Source organism: Zeugodacus cucurbitae, chromosome 6 (genome assembly GCF_028554725.1).
Source record: "Zeugodacus cucurbitae isolate PBARC_wt_2022May chromosome 6, idZeuCucr1.2, whole genome shotgun sequence".
Taxonomy (NCBI): domain Eukaryota; kingdom Metazoa; phylum Arthropoda; class Insecta; order Diptera; family Tephritidae; genus Zeugodacus; species Zeugodacus cucurbitae.
Genome location: NC_071671.1, coordinates 41,306,469 through 41,320,150, shown reverse-complemented (window position 1 = coordinate 41,320,150; position 13,682 = coordinate 41,306,469). Strand labels below are relative to the sequence as shown.

The 13,682-nt window shown below is 34.8% G+C and overlaps 1 protein-coding gene across 1 annotated transcript; it reads right to left on the bottom strand.

Annotated features, from left to right (window-relative positions):
- Positions 1-1,354: 1,354 nt before the first annotated feature.
- On the bottom strand, positions 1,355-2,669 carry LOC105215216 (uncharacterized). Its single transcript, XM_011189017.3, has 3 exons — positions 2,497-2,669; positions 2,288-2,411; positions 1,355-1,698 (listed from the first exon to the last, which is right to left on the bottom strand). Exons 1-3 carry the CDS (start codon positions 2,594-2,596, stop codon positions 1,512-1,514), a joined length of 411 nt encoding a protein of 136 aa, XP_011187319.1. The 5' UTR covers positions 2,597-2,669; the 3' UTR covers positions 1,355-1,511.
- Between the last annotated feature and the right edge of the window lie 11,013 nt (positions 2,670-13,682).

Sequence of the window (13,682 nt, the reverse complement as noted above, 5' to 3'; positions counted from 1 at the left end):
AGCGCCATCTTGTTGAAACCACATGTCAACCAAGTTCAGTTCTTCCATTTTTGGCAACAAAAAGTTTGTTAGCATCGAACGATAGCGATCGCCATTCACCGTAACGTTGCGTCCAACAGCATCTTTGAAAAAATACGGTCCAATGATTCCACCAGCGTACAAACCACACCAAACAGTGCATTTTTCGGGATGCATGGGCAGTTCTTGAACGGCTTCTGGTTGCTCCTCACCCCAAATGCGGCAATTTTGCTTATTTACGTAGCCATTCAACCAGAAATGAGCCTCATCGCTGAACAAAATTTGTCGATAAACACATTTCGAACCGAACACTGATTTTGGTAATAAAATTCAATGATTTGCAAGCGTTGCTCGTTAGTAAGTCTATTCATGATGAAATGTCAAAGCATACTGAGCATCTTTCTCTTTGACACCATGTCTGAAATCCCACGTGATCTGTCAAATACTAATGCATGAAAATCCTAACCTCAAAAAAATCACCCGTTATATAGTATATGAGGGCTGAGGTAACTCCTGAACCAATTTCGCACACTTTCACCACCAAGGTACACTATATCCAACAATTTACGCTCACTTAATTTTGATTAGAAGAAAATAATTTCTTCTGAATTACATTAAAATATTTGAGAAATTTACTGAAGACACTGAGTTCTTCATATTCGATATCTGGATATATCTGGATATATGATATCGATATCCGGTTATAGTTCGATTTCGAAAATTTTTCTACAAGTTAAGCCACAGATGATATACAGTATTTGTTTAAAGTCTTATTCCGCTATCTTCATCGGTTCCTAATGTAAATGTTATAAAGTGAAGGAATAAGATAGAATTCAAAATTGAGTTATATGGAATGTAGTCGTGGTTGTAAACCGGGTATGTAAGGGAAATGACTGCAGAACGTTTGGTTTCTATAGCTTTATTGGTTTCCGAGATATTCACAAACAACTTTTTTAGGGACGGTCACTTTTCACTCCAGATATGCCCCTTCCTAGTGCGATCCGTTATACCAAATTTTACTTTATAGCTTTATTTATGGCTTAGTTATGACATTTTATAGATTTTCGGTTTTCGCCATTTTGTGATCCCATGGCCCATTTTCAAAACCAACCTTCCTACGGTCCAAAGGACCGCGGACAGACAGACGGACGGATAGACAAACATCCGGATATTAACTCGCCTCGTTATCCTGATCGTTTTAAAAAATACCTTTTTATAGCCTACAACCTATGATTATAATCCATTCAAGTATAGTGAATATTGAATTCATTTGCACCATTTTTATTCGTTGACACAAGAACATAGGCCTTATTTACTTATTTTCTCACACTTGTCGTTTTTATTTAATAAATTTATTTTATTTTTTTATTTATTTAAAAATAATTATTTTCATTGTCAACAATAATTATAAGTTAGCACATTTTACAAAAAAATATAACTCTTCAGTACTTTAATATTTAATTAATCAAATAACATCTTCGAGTTTTACATTCCTATTCATTGTCAGCTTTTTTCGAACTGCGTGAGAACATGTCCCAAATGTGTTGTTGATAAAGGCGATTCTCATCCGTCAAGCCACCATCGCAGATCAAGTGACGAGCACAACACTCCTGAAAGGGAGCATCTATATTCACATGGTCACCCCATTTGCAACCCTCTGGTGGGACAACAGTACCACAACTAAAAATTAGAGTGATAAATAATTATTGTAATTAGTCTAGTTTCCACAAAAGTTTATAATACGCTGTGAATTTATATATAGCCGTATTATATTTTTTTTTTTTATATATTTAATAATAGAAAGTTATCTAATAATAATTGGTAAAATTCTTGTCATTCTGCCTCAATGTGATTAGGTCAATACCTGTAATTTATACAAGTTTCTTGTTTGATGCTTTATTTTCAAAGTTTTGTCAATTCGAACGAGTCTTCGATTTACTTATGACGTCAATATGATTTACACCAGTTGCTTGTTTAAGTCGCTACTCTCTAAGCTTGAGAAAATCGGCAGCCTATATTTCGAGTTAATTATACCAGTCCATATTATAGGATTTATTCCAAATTGTTCGATGCGATACTCTCTAGTATTTGAAAAATGTTAAGTGTGCAATTAGATAACTGGTAAAAAAAAATATGCTGCCATTATTTGCCTGCTTGCTCTATCAAATTTTAAATATGTAACTTGTAGAAGAAAACTGTCCACAAACTCTTTGTTGTGTCCCACACTCTTTTTGTATGTATATGATGATCAAAACTTTCTTGAACTCACCCAACAATGGTGGCATGACCCTTTTCACTGCCACATCGAATTTCCGAACAAGATCCGGGAGATTTCGCTTTCTCACCGGGTGAGATAATGAGCGTATCACTGATCACGCATTTGCCCGGATGTGCTGAGTGAAAAAATGGAGGTTGAAAATTATTTACAAACCTTATTATTATTGGATTTGTAATATTTAAGACTTGTTTAATACTCACCGTCATTGTGATAATTGCCGGCCGACACCCAAGCCTCCGCCAACGGTCCACCAACAAGACATAGCAGTCCCGCGCATAGTAAAAAGTTGACAAAATTCATTTTATTTATATTCTACGTGTGTGTTCTCTCCCAAATAAATTCAGCGACTACCGATCACCGATCGATTCCGGCTCATTTAAGAATCACGGCATCTATATATATATATATATAGGTATATATATAAATAATACAATGTATACGGCTTATCATAAACTTGTCTTCTTATTTTTGAAGAAACAGTCACCAGAGTGCATTGAATATAAATGTATGCAATTTCTCTCCGAATAGAGCGAGAGCGCTAAACGTGTGTATGCGATTAGATTGTCATAGTTGCTTATCAGTGACTAGGCCTAATAAATTATGTGTCATTTGGTGTCTATATTTATACACACATACAATACTAATCTATGTCTTTAATAATTTTTATATATTTACATCTGACCGAGTTCATAAAGACTCTTCTTAATTTCAAGGTTACTTTTGTGGTAAGATGTTATTATTTTTCGGTTTCTCTTTTCATTTCTCATCTCTCTTGTCTTATAAAAAATATGAATCGAATTTAGTATTTCTAAGTGAATAAAAGTTAGAAGAACCGTGGAGTGGGCGATGTAAGAGAATGTAATGAAATGAATGAGAAACTTGAGATTATGCGATAAGGACTCTTAATCTATACTTTTTTGAAATATGCCTCTTTCATTTCTCAGAAAACAATATGAAAATGGATTAAATCGGGTCAATGCTTATCTAGCTCCCATATATTTACATAATATTAGGCTTTAAAGCTTAGGAAAATTATGTGAACTTATAATCTTACTCTTCTTATAGTTTGGGGACGAAAAGCTAATGAAGATGATTCCGTTATTCTAGTGGAGTGTATGCAAAATATATGGGACAAAAGAGGGATTGCTGATCTCCCTCCAGTACCATACATAGTGATTAAAGTTGTCTTTAACTAGATTTTGGTCTGGCTCACATATATAGTTATTCATATTTATTTTTCCAAGTTCCTATGTGAAACACAGGGTCTTCTTATCATATCTACCTCATATTACATTTTGATGTTGATGTCATGTTGGGTTTCTTTGGCATAGAAAAGGGAAATGCAGTAATCATATAATTATTAAAAGAAAAACAAGTAAGGAAGTGCTAAGTTCGGATGTAACCGAACATTTTATACTCTCGCAATTTATTGAAGAAATTTTATTTACATAACACACAAATTTATCCATAAATTCGGCATAAAGTTTAATAGAATAACGAAAATCGTCATATATAGTGTATGAGGGCTGAGGTAATTCCTGAACCGATTTCATTCATTTTCACCAGCAAGGTGCACTATATCCAAGACTATACGTTCACTTAATTTTGCTAAGATATCTCACATATTAACCAATACATACATGAGGAATAAAGCTCACCGTATTTTTGAAAAACCTATAATTAGGTATATGGGAGCTAGGATATATTATGACCCGATTTTAATAATTTTTGAAACAGGGACACACAATAGAAGAAAACAATTTCCTCTGAATTACATTAAATTATCTAAGAGATTTACCCATATTTTCGATTAAAATTTACCCTTAGGCGCTGAGTTCAACATGTTCGATATCTGGGGCTTTGAAAAGTTATAGTCCGTTTTCGACAATTTTTTTCACAAATTAAGCCAGAGATGATATACACTATTTGTGTAAAGTTTTATTCCGCAATCTTCATTGGTTCCTTATGTATTCATTATAAAGTGAAGGAATAAGATGGAATTCAAAATTGAGTTATAAGGAAAGTAGTCGTGGTTGTGAATCGATTTTTTGGCCGTGTAATCAGGGTGTCAAGAAAATATTATATACCGAATTTCATTGAAATCTGTTGTAGTAGTAGCAGTTCCTGAGATATAGTTTTTGACCCATAAGTGGGCGATGCCACGTCCATTTTCCATTTTGTAAAAAAATCTGAGTGCAGCTTCCTTCTGCTATTTCTTCTGTAAAATTTAGTGTTTCTGGCGTTTTTCGTTTGTTTTGTGAGCGTAGCAATGGTCCGATTTTGCCCATTTTCGAAAGCAACTCTCTCACGGTCCCAAGGAACTTGGGTTCCAAGTTTCATTAAGATATCGCTTGCCCGGACAGACGGACGGACAGACATCCGGATTTCAACTCCACTCGTCATCCTGATCAACAACCGTTATGTGAAAAAAACTATAATACTCTCTTAGCAACTTTTGTTGCGAAAGTATAATAATATATTCTGATATATTATTTATATTAAAAGCTATTTTTCATGCCTTTAGACCAGTTGGAACTGTCTAACGTGAGTGCGAAAAGCATCCATAAATATTATTGCAAATGTGTGTGGGGTTATTAATTTCGTACTTTCATTGTGGGTTAAATTTGTGAATTGGTACGGATACTCACGATGTGGTTGTAGAACTTATTCGGTTGTCTCCTAAAAGTTAATATACGGAATTTTTGTGCTGGTTCGCCCTCCTATTTAACACTATTTTCTGGATTGTCTTCACGAATTAATCACGCCCTTCTACATTTTTACTAAATCTATGATTCTAACGTTTAATTCATTATATTTATACTCTCGCAACAAATGTTGCTAAAGAGAGTATTATAGTTTTGTTCACATAACGGTAACACCCAAAACTAAACGAGTTAGATATAGGGTTATATATACCAAAGTGATCAGGGTGAAGAGTGGAGTTCAAATCCGAATGTCTGTCTGTCCGTCCGTCCGTCCGTCTGTGCAAGCTGTAACTTGAGTAAAAATTATAGGAAAATAGGAAGGTTGCTTTCGAAAATGAGCAAAATCGGACCACTGCCACGCCCACAAAATGGCGAAAACCGAAAACACATAAAGTGCCATAACTAAGCCATAAATAAAGCTATGGAAATAAAATTTGGTATGAAGGATCGCACTATGAAGGGGCATATTTGGATGTAATTTTTTTGGGGAAGTGGGCGTGGTCCCGCCCTCTACTAAGTTTTTTGTACATATCTCGCAAACCAATAGAGCTATATAAACCAAACTTTCTGCAGTCGTTTCTTTTAGCCATTTCTTAATACAGTCCAAAAATGAAAGAAATCGAATGATAACCACGCCCACCTCCCATACAAAAGTTAGGTTGAAAATTACTAAAAGTGGGTTAACTCACTAACGAAAAACGTCAGAAACACTAAATTTCACATAAGAAACGGCAGATGAAAGCTGCACTCAGATTTGTTTACAAAATGGAAAATGGGCGTGGAGTTGCCCACTTATGGGTCAAAAACCATATCTCAGGAACTACTCGACCGATTTCAATGAAACTTGGTTTGTAATAGTTTCCTTACATCCCAATGATATGTTGTGAAAATAGGCCAAATCGCTCCACAACCACGCCTACTTCCTATATACCAGAACTTTGAAGACGATCTAAATCGTTTATATTACAATATATAAAGTAAGTACTAGTGAAGATATCGGTGCAGAACTTTGCACAAATACTATGTTAATAGTGTGGCAGCCCCATTCTAAAAATCGCCGAAATCGGACCATAGGTTTTTAAGGCCCCATATATCGAACACGAGGACCTCGGTGCTTCTAACCTAATATTATGGTTTCCAACTTTCAATGGACTTTATACAATATATATGACGAATATGTGGGTCAAATTGTGTATTATATAATACTAGCTTTTACCCGCGACTTCGTCCGCATAAGTTTTTCCATTTTCTCCGGCTGTAAGTCCCCCTGCAACAATGTCCCACTTTCGTGTTCCGGTCCTCAATTTCACATCAAAATTTCTTCAAAAGCAACCTAAGCATATAATGGATAGCTCCGAATGTTTCCTTAGTAAATATAAAAAGTAAATAATGTAAATCGATTTAAAATACTACTAACTACCTACCTGCCAACCCCCGATGTTAGACAGTGTGACATCCGCAACATCGTCTGCGTAGGAAGTACTAACTTAATGTAAGTAGTATAATAATGTAGGAAGCTAAAAATAAGAGGCCTTATTATTGTAGTACGTTTCTGTAAACTATATTCTTTGTTTTTCTCTCTCTGGCCAACACATGGAGATTCTGTGGACTTGAAACACGTGAGCAATTAATGCCGGCTACTTTTAATGCTTGCCCCTGAGCTTTATTTATCGTCATAGCGAATGCGATTTTCAGCGGAAACTGTAATCTCTTAAACTGGACTGGCAAATCTGTCGGAATTATGGGTATACGGGGGATTAAAACATTCTCTCCTTTTGCCATTCCAGTCATAATGATTGCTTTTACAATATTGCGACCGAGGTGTGTTACTTGCAACCGTGTGCCATTACACAGTCTTGGTGCATCTAAATTCCGCATCAAAAGGACAGGAACGTCTACTTTCAGCCTCAGTTTGTGTGAAGGTACTCCCGACAGTTCTAAAGTATTAAGAAATTCTACAGGGTATGTTGTTACTTGTTCAGTATCCATTACAGTGTCTACAGAGAAAAACTTAACAATATCACATCCCACGCGTGACATAATTTACTCGTTTATCTGTCCCACCATATCATTCGTCGGTGGTAAAATTGCTCTTTCATATAACCATTCTCTATTCCTCATATTAGTTAGCAGTTCGCTATAGACGAAGTTATTTAGATCATCTGGATTATGCACAACATTGCAGAATTCACGATCCAATGCAATCATGCCATTACCATCCTTTGACATACGATCTTCTCCAATTTTAAGAAGAGCAGCAGCATATTGTCCAGATTGTACATCATTGTGTAGTTGCACTCTCATATTTGTAGACAGACTAAACGTTTTTACGTGCACCCATAACGTTGACGCTTTTAAACACGCATTTATTTCATCTGCAGGGGTGCCTTTAGTGATAACCGGCAAAGTCTGTCTATCTCCTAACTAAATTTCATCAAAATCCGTTCAGCCGTTTATGCATGATAGAGCAAAATTCCCAGCAAAAACCATAAAAAAATCACTAACTCAATTCAGTTTTCTGCCTACTTCCTACCCCCTAAGTACGATGACGTGATCATTTCGATCTTATATCCGTTTTTAGGTAACCATCTATTACCTTACTAAATTTCATCAAAATCCGTTCAGCCGTTTAGACGTGAAAGAGCAAAAGTCCCAACAAAAACGACTAAAAATCACTAACTCAATTCAGTTAGTAACAGACAGACAGAGTAACTTTCGCATTTATAATATTAATATGGATGTAACGACAGATGAAAGTCACAATAAATATAGAAAAATTATAAACAGTTGAAACTATATTCAATTGAATTATTACATTACATACGGTATTACAGTATTCAGGGTTGAAACTTCATGACTGTAAAACTTCATTACTGAAGTAGCTAAATTTGTCGATTTTTTGACAAACAATTGTTTTATCTTTCGTAAAATTTTTTTTTTAATATAAAGTACCCTATGTTGCTTCTAGTACCTTCAAGAGTATATGTACAAAGTTTCATGATGATCGGTTCAGTAATTTTTGCGTGAAAGCGTAACAAACAAACTTACATTCGCATTTATAATATTAGTAGGGATTAATAAAGTTAAATAAATAAATTGCGAGAGTATAAAATGTTCGGTTACACCCGAACTTAGCCCTTCCTTACTTGTCACTAATATTTTTATTAGGCATGAATGACCCCATATTAGCATAACTACACGCGAAGGTGCTAGATTAAAAAACCAAATAAATTAATATGGAGCTGAAGAGTCATTAATCATGAATTTCGCAAAAAAATTCACATGTGCGATTGATTGCTTTTTGTTGAAATATTTTCCATAATTCACTTAATTTCCTCTTTCTTCCATTCTGTCTTAAATTTTACTACTGAAAGTTAATTCTTGTGTGTTTGTTTTTGTACTATTTGTTTTATTTACTGCGCTGAATTGCTATTGTTGTCACATCATTTTAACACAGTCATGCTAAACGCGCTTACTTTTCACCTGGTTTGTACAGTTCATCATCACCATTGGTATGTGATGGCACCTTAAGGAGAGGTGGGTAGGAGTGTGGCTCAAGCTACACGATTTCACATGGCAAAAGCTTTTTCTTAAAGTCACGTTTCGCATTTTAAAAAGATGGTTTCGATTTGAGTTCAAGCGCAACCGATGAAATTCTTCCACATGCAAACAAAAGACTTAAGCAGCGAACTTGCTTTAGTAAGCCTACCACCGAAGGCCATGCGTCTATGTAAAAACACAAAGTTGAGAGGAGCTGAAATGTGTCTTTTCTGTCCAAACTATTTTGCTATATAAATGACATGTCACAGTTTGAAAATGAACATACCTTTATATGAAACCATTTTCAATTCCATCAGATTCTCTTAAATTACAACACAAATCTGGCATCGGGGATAACAAGATAATGAAAGTGGAGCTTTTATTATTTCAAATGTGCGTTTATTTTTATTCGAAAATGATCGAAATCGGACAACATCATCTCAAGCATTCATATATCGAGTATGATAAGCTTCGAAACTATAATCTGTTTTATTCCAAAATATCGGACTATTTGTAAGAGATCCTATTGCTATTAATTGAACATATTTTTCTGGCAATTTTTTTGGTCTCATATTAGAAATGTATAAAATCGAATTAGAATTTCCCCAAGCTCCAATATACCTATTATATACATATGATAACGACCTTCTGGTTGACGTTATGCCATAGAATCGGTCAATATATAAGACAAAATTAAGTACTTATGTGACGAAAATGAGGGGAATCGCCCACTCCTTTAGACCTCAATCGAATCGGTTCAGTACCCTGTAAATACTTTAATTCAGTAAGGAAAACCAACAGAAACCTTAAATTTCATTATAAAGAAAAGCTGCACTCAAAATGGTATACAAAATTTTTAATGGGCGTGGTTCCGCCCACTTATGGGTCAAAAACCATATCTCCGAAACTACTCGACCACTTTCAATGAAATTCGGTTTGTTATATTTTCCTTGCATCCCAATGATATGTTGTGAAAATAGGCCAAATCGGTTCACAACAACGCCTACTTCCTATATACCAGAACTATGAAGTCAATTTGAATGTTTTCTTTGCAATATATAAAGTAAGCAGTAGTGAAGATACCTTCTAAAAATAGTCGAAATCGGACCATAAATTTTCAAGGCCCCTTCAGTGCTTCTAATTTTTTTTTTACCGAAAAAATAGGTAAGTCTCTCAGATATTTTGAAGAAATTCGGAGGGAATATCTTTCTTTTAATAATAATAATTAATATCTCTCCGTGCCTAAAATACGTGAAATCGGGTCATAACTTCACCTAACTCCTATATACCTAATATTAGGGTTTCCAACTTTCAATGGGCTTTAACCATATATATGACGAATATGTGGATCAAATTGTTTGTTATCCCAATAAAATTACCTCAATAAATTGCGAGAGTATGATGTTCGGTAAATGTTCGGTTGTACCCGAACTTAGCCTTTCTTTACTAGTTTTTGTGTTACGGATATTAGAGGAAAAAACTATTTTGGAATAGAGAGGAGAGGGAAAAGGGGTATTAAGCAACATGGTAGAGGTTAACACATGAAACTTACACCTGAGATCTCACTTTCAGAATGCGGTTTGAGATTGGATATCTTTCACGGCTCCCAATTTAAGGAGTTATATAAAATCCACCAGATGTCGACAGCATTTAGTTGGAGCTTACTTGGGAGCACAGTGCGCTTATTGATTTTAAGTTTTTAAAAGCTTCTAATCTAATTTGAAATCCATATTAATGTTCCTAATGGATTGCAATAATAATCACTTTATTGCAAAATTTGCTAAACAAAGTTTTTTGCTAATTTTTAAAGCTACTGTATTTTCGATTTATTTATAAAATTTCCATAATCAAAACAAGAGCAAAGAAACTTCTCACCTCAATTAGTAACTGTGACCACACATTGAGACGCAAATTAAATTAGATAATGAAAGCAAAAACAGTAAACCGCTAGTTGACAAATTTTCCGTTGACAAACAATCACCGCAATAATATACTATAAAAATTATATTTTGAATAAACATGCCGGCACACTAATGCTATGCACACGTATGTACCCAACTGCTGCCGTGCAAGGTCGTTGCAGATATGAGTAACACACGGTTCAACAGAATTTCACTATGAGTATTTGTATTTATTTATATTTTCGCCAGCAAATTGCGCGCATTAATTACTTATATGTATGAAAAAAGAACAAACACAATTATATAAACAACAAATATCGAGCTGCCCTAACCTCACTTTACAATTTGGCGTAAACAAAAAATTAGTTAGACTCCATTATGAAATGTAGCAAAGCTACGCATTCTTAACGAAACGCCCACACTCCCCCATACATTAATAAAAATGTGCTTTAGCTAAAGTATACCTAATGATGGACATGTTGGATGGCGGGTGTTCACGTATTTTGCTCACATTTAGAATAAATACGGTAGCTGAGAAGCGTAAATATTTGTTGGAAAAAAGGAGTTGTTAACACTTGACAGCAATACGCGAATCAAAGCGGTTACTTAATGAGACATACATACAAACATATATACAACAAGTAAGGAAGGGCTAAGTTCGGGTGTAACCGAACATTTTATACTCTCGCAATTTATTTATTTAACTTTATTAATATCCGATTTCGGTGATGAATGGGGCTGCCACACTATAAACGTAGTATTTGTGCAAAGTTCTGCATCGATATCTTCACTAGTGCTTACTTTATATATTGTAAAGTAAACGATTCAGATTGTCTTCAAAGTTCTGGTATATAGGAAGTAGGCGTGGTTGTGAAGCGATTTACTAACTATTACAAACCAAGTTTCATTGAAATCGGTCGAGTAGTTCCTGAGATATGGTTTTTGACCCATAAGTGGGCGATGCCACACCCATTTTCCATTTTGTAAAAAATTCTGAGTGCAGCTTCCATCTGTTTCTGGCGTTTTTCGTTATTGAGTTAACCCACTTTTAGAAGTTTTCAACATAACCTTTGTATGGGAGGTGGGCGTGGTTACAATCCGATTTCCCCCATTTTTGGACTGTATAAGGTAGTACCTAAAAGAAATGACTCTAGAAAGTTTCCTTGATATCCCTTCAGTAGTTTGCGAGATATGTTCAAAAAACTTAGGGGAGGGGCCACGCCCACTTCCCCAAAAAAATTATATCCACATATGCCCCTTCCTAGTGCGATCCTTCATACCAAATTTTACTTCCATTGCTTTATTTATAGCTTAGTTATGGCACTTTAAGTGTTTTCGGTTTTCGCCATTTTGTGGGCGTGGCAGTGGTCCGATTACGCCCATTTTCGAACTTAACTTTCTTATGGGGCCAATTAACACGTGTTCCAAGTTTCACTAAGATATCTCAATTTTTACACAAGTTACAGCTTGCACGGACGGACGGACATACGGACGGACAGACAGACATCCGGATTTGAACTTTTCTCGTCACCCTGATCATTTTGATATATATAACCCTATATCTAACTCGTTTAGTTTTAGGACTTACAACCAACCGTTATGTGGACAAAACTATAATACTCTCGTAGCAAATTTGTTCCGAGAGTATAAATATATATGTACATCCATACATATGTTATGAATACGGTGACTGGCTTTTGCTTTCATTTGCTTATGAGTACTTTACTCAGTACAGTACTGCTATGCTCATGGGTATATAAGGAAAATATGCGTTGGTTGGACTGTTGGACTGTTAATCAGAATGCATTTGAATAGCAAAACACATCAAACCCGGGAAATAGAAATTATTCTAGAGCTCTACGAGACCGTGTAATAACATTGAACTTATGATTTTCTATTTCGAAATTAATCAGTGCAATTTTAGTGTCGAAGAAACTAGTATCCACAAATAAATTAAATAAAAAGTAGTAGAAGAAAAGAAATCGAAATTTTTTTTTTTTTATTTTTGTAATATAAATGGTAGGACATTTGTAATTTTTATACTCTCGCAACAAAAGTTGCTAAGAGAGTATTATAGTTTTGTTCACATAACGGTTGTTTGTAAGTCATAAAACTAAACGAGTTAGATATAGGGTTATATACATCAAAATGATCAGGATGGCGAGACGAGTCAAAATGTCTGTCTGTCCGTCCGTCCGTGCAACGGTTAACTTGAGTAAAAATTGAGATTGGGCAAAATCGGACCACTACCACACCCACAAAATGGCGAAAACCGAAAACACATTAAGTGTCATAACTAAGCCACAAATAAAGTTATAAATAATAAAATATATAATTTGCAACAAAGGATCGCACTAGGATGTATTTTTTTTGGGCAAGTGGGCGTGGCCCTACCCCCAAATCGGTTATTTGTATATATCTCGCAAACCAATAAAGCTATATAAACCAAACTTTCTGCAGTCGGTTCTCTTACGTATCCCACCACACACCATGAAAATAGTTGAAATCAGATAATAAGCACACCCACCTCCCATACAAAGGTTAGGTTGAAAATTACTAAAAGTGGGTTAACTCACTAACGAAAATCGTCAGAAATACTAAATTTTACAGAAGAAATTGCAGAAGGAAGCTGCACTCAGATTTTTTTAGAAAATAGAAAAGGGGCGTGGCATCTTCCACTTATGGGTCAAAAACCATATACTATTTTCTTGACACCCTGATGACACGTGTGGAAAATGGATGAAATCGGTTCACAACCACGACAATTTTCCATACAACTCAATTTTGAATTCCATCTTATTCCTTCACTTTATAATATATACATACATAAGGAGCCAATGAAGATAGTATATGATCTGTGGCATCTTTATAACTTTATTATAACTTATAAATTTTATTACTTTTATTATAACTTTTCGTATATGAAGAATTCAGAGCCCCATGGTAATTTTTCACCGAAAATTTCGGTAAATCTCTCAGGTATCTTAATTTAATTTAGAGGAAATATTTTTCTTCTAATAGTGTAACTTCCACTAGCTCTCATATACCTAATTATAGGATTTTCAAATTGGGCCAAATTGTGTGTTTTCTTAATAAAAATATATCAATAAATTGCGAGAGTATAAAATGTTCGGTTGCACCCGAACTTAGCCTTTCCTTACTTGTTTTAAATCAATTATTTTGATCGCTTCATAGTATAAATGTGTGCTTAATCTTATATTTCATATAAATATTAAATTC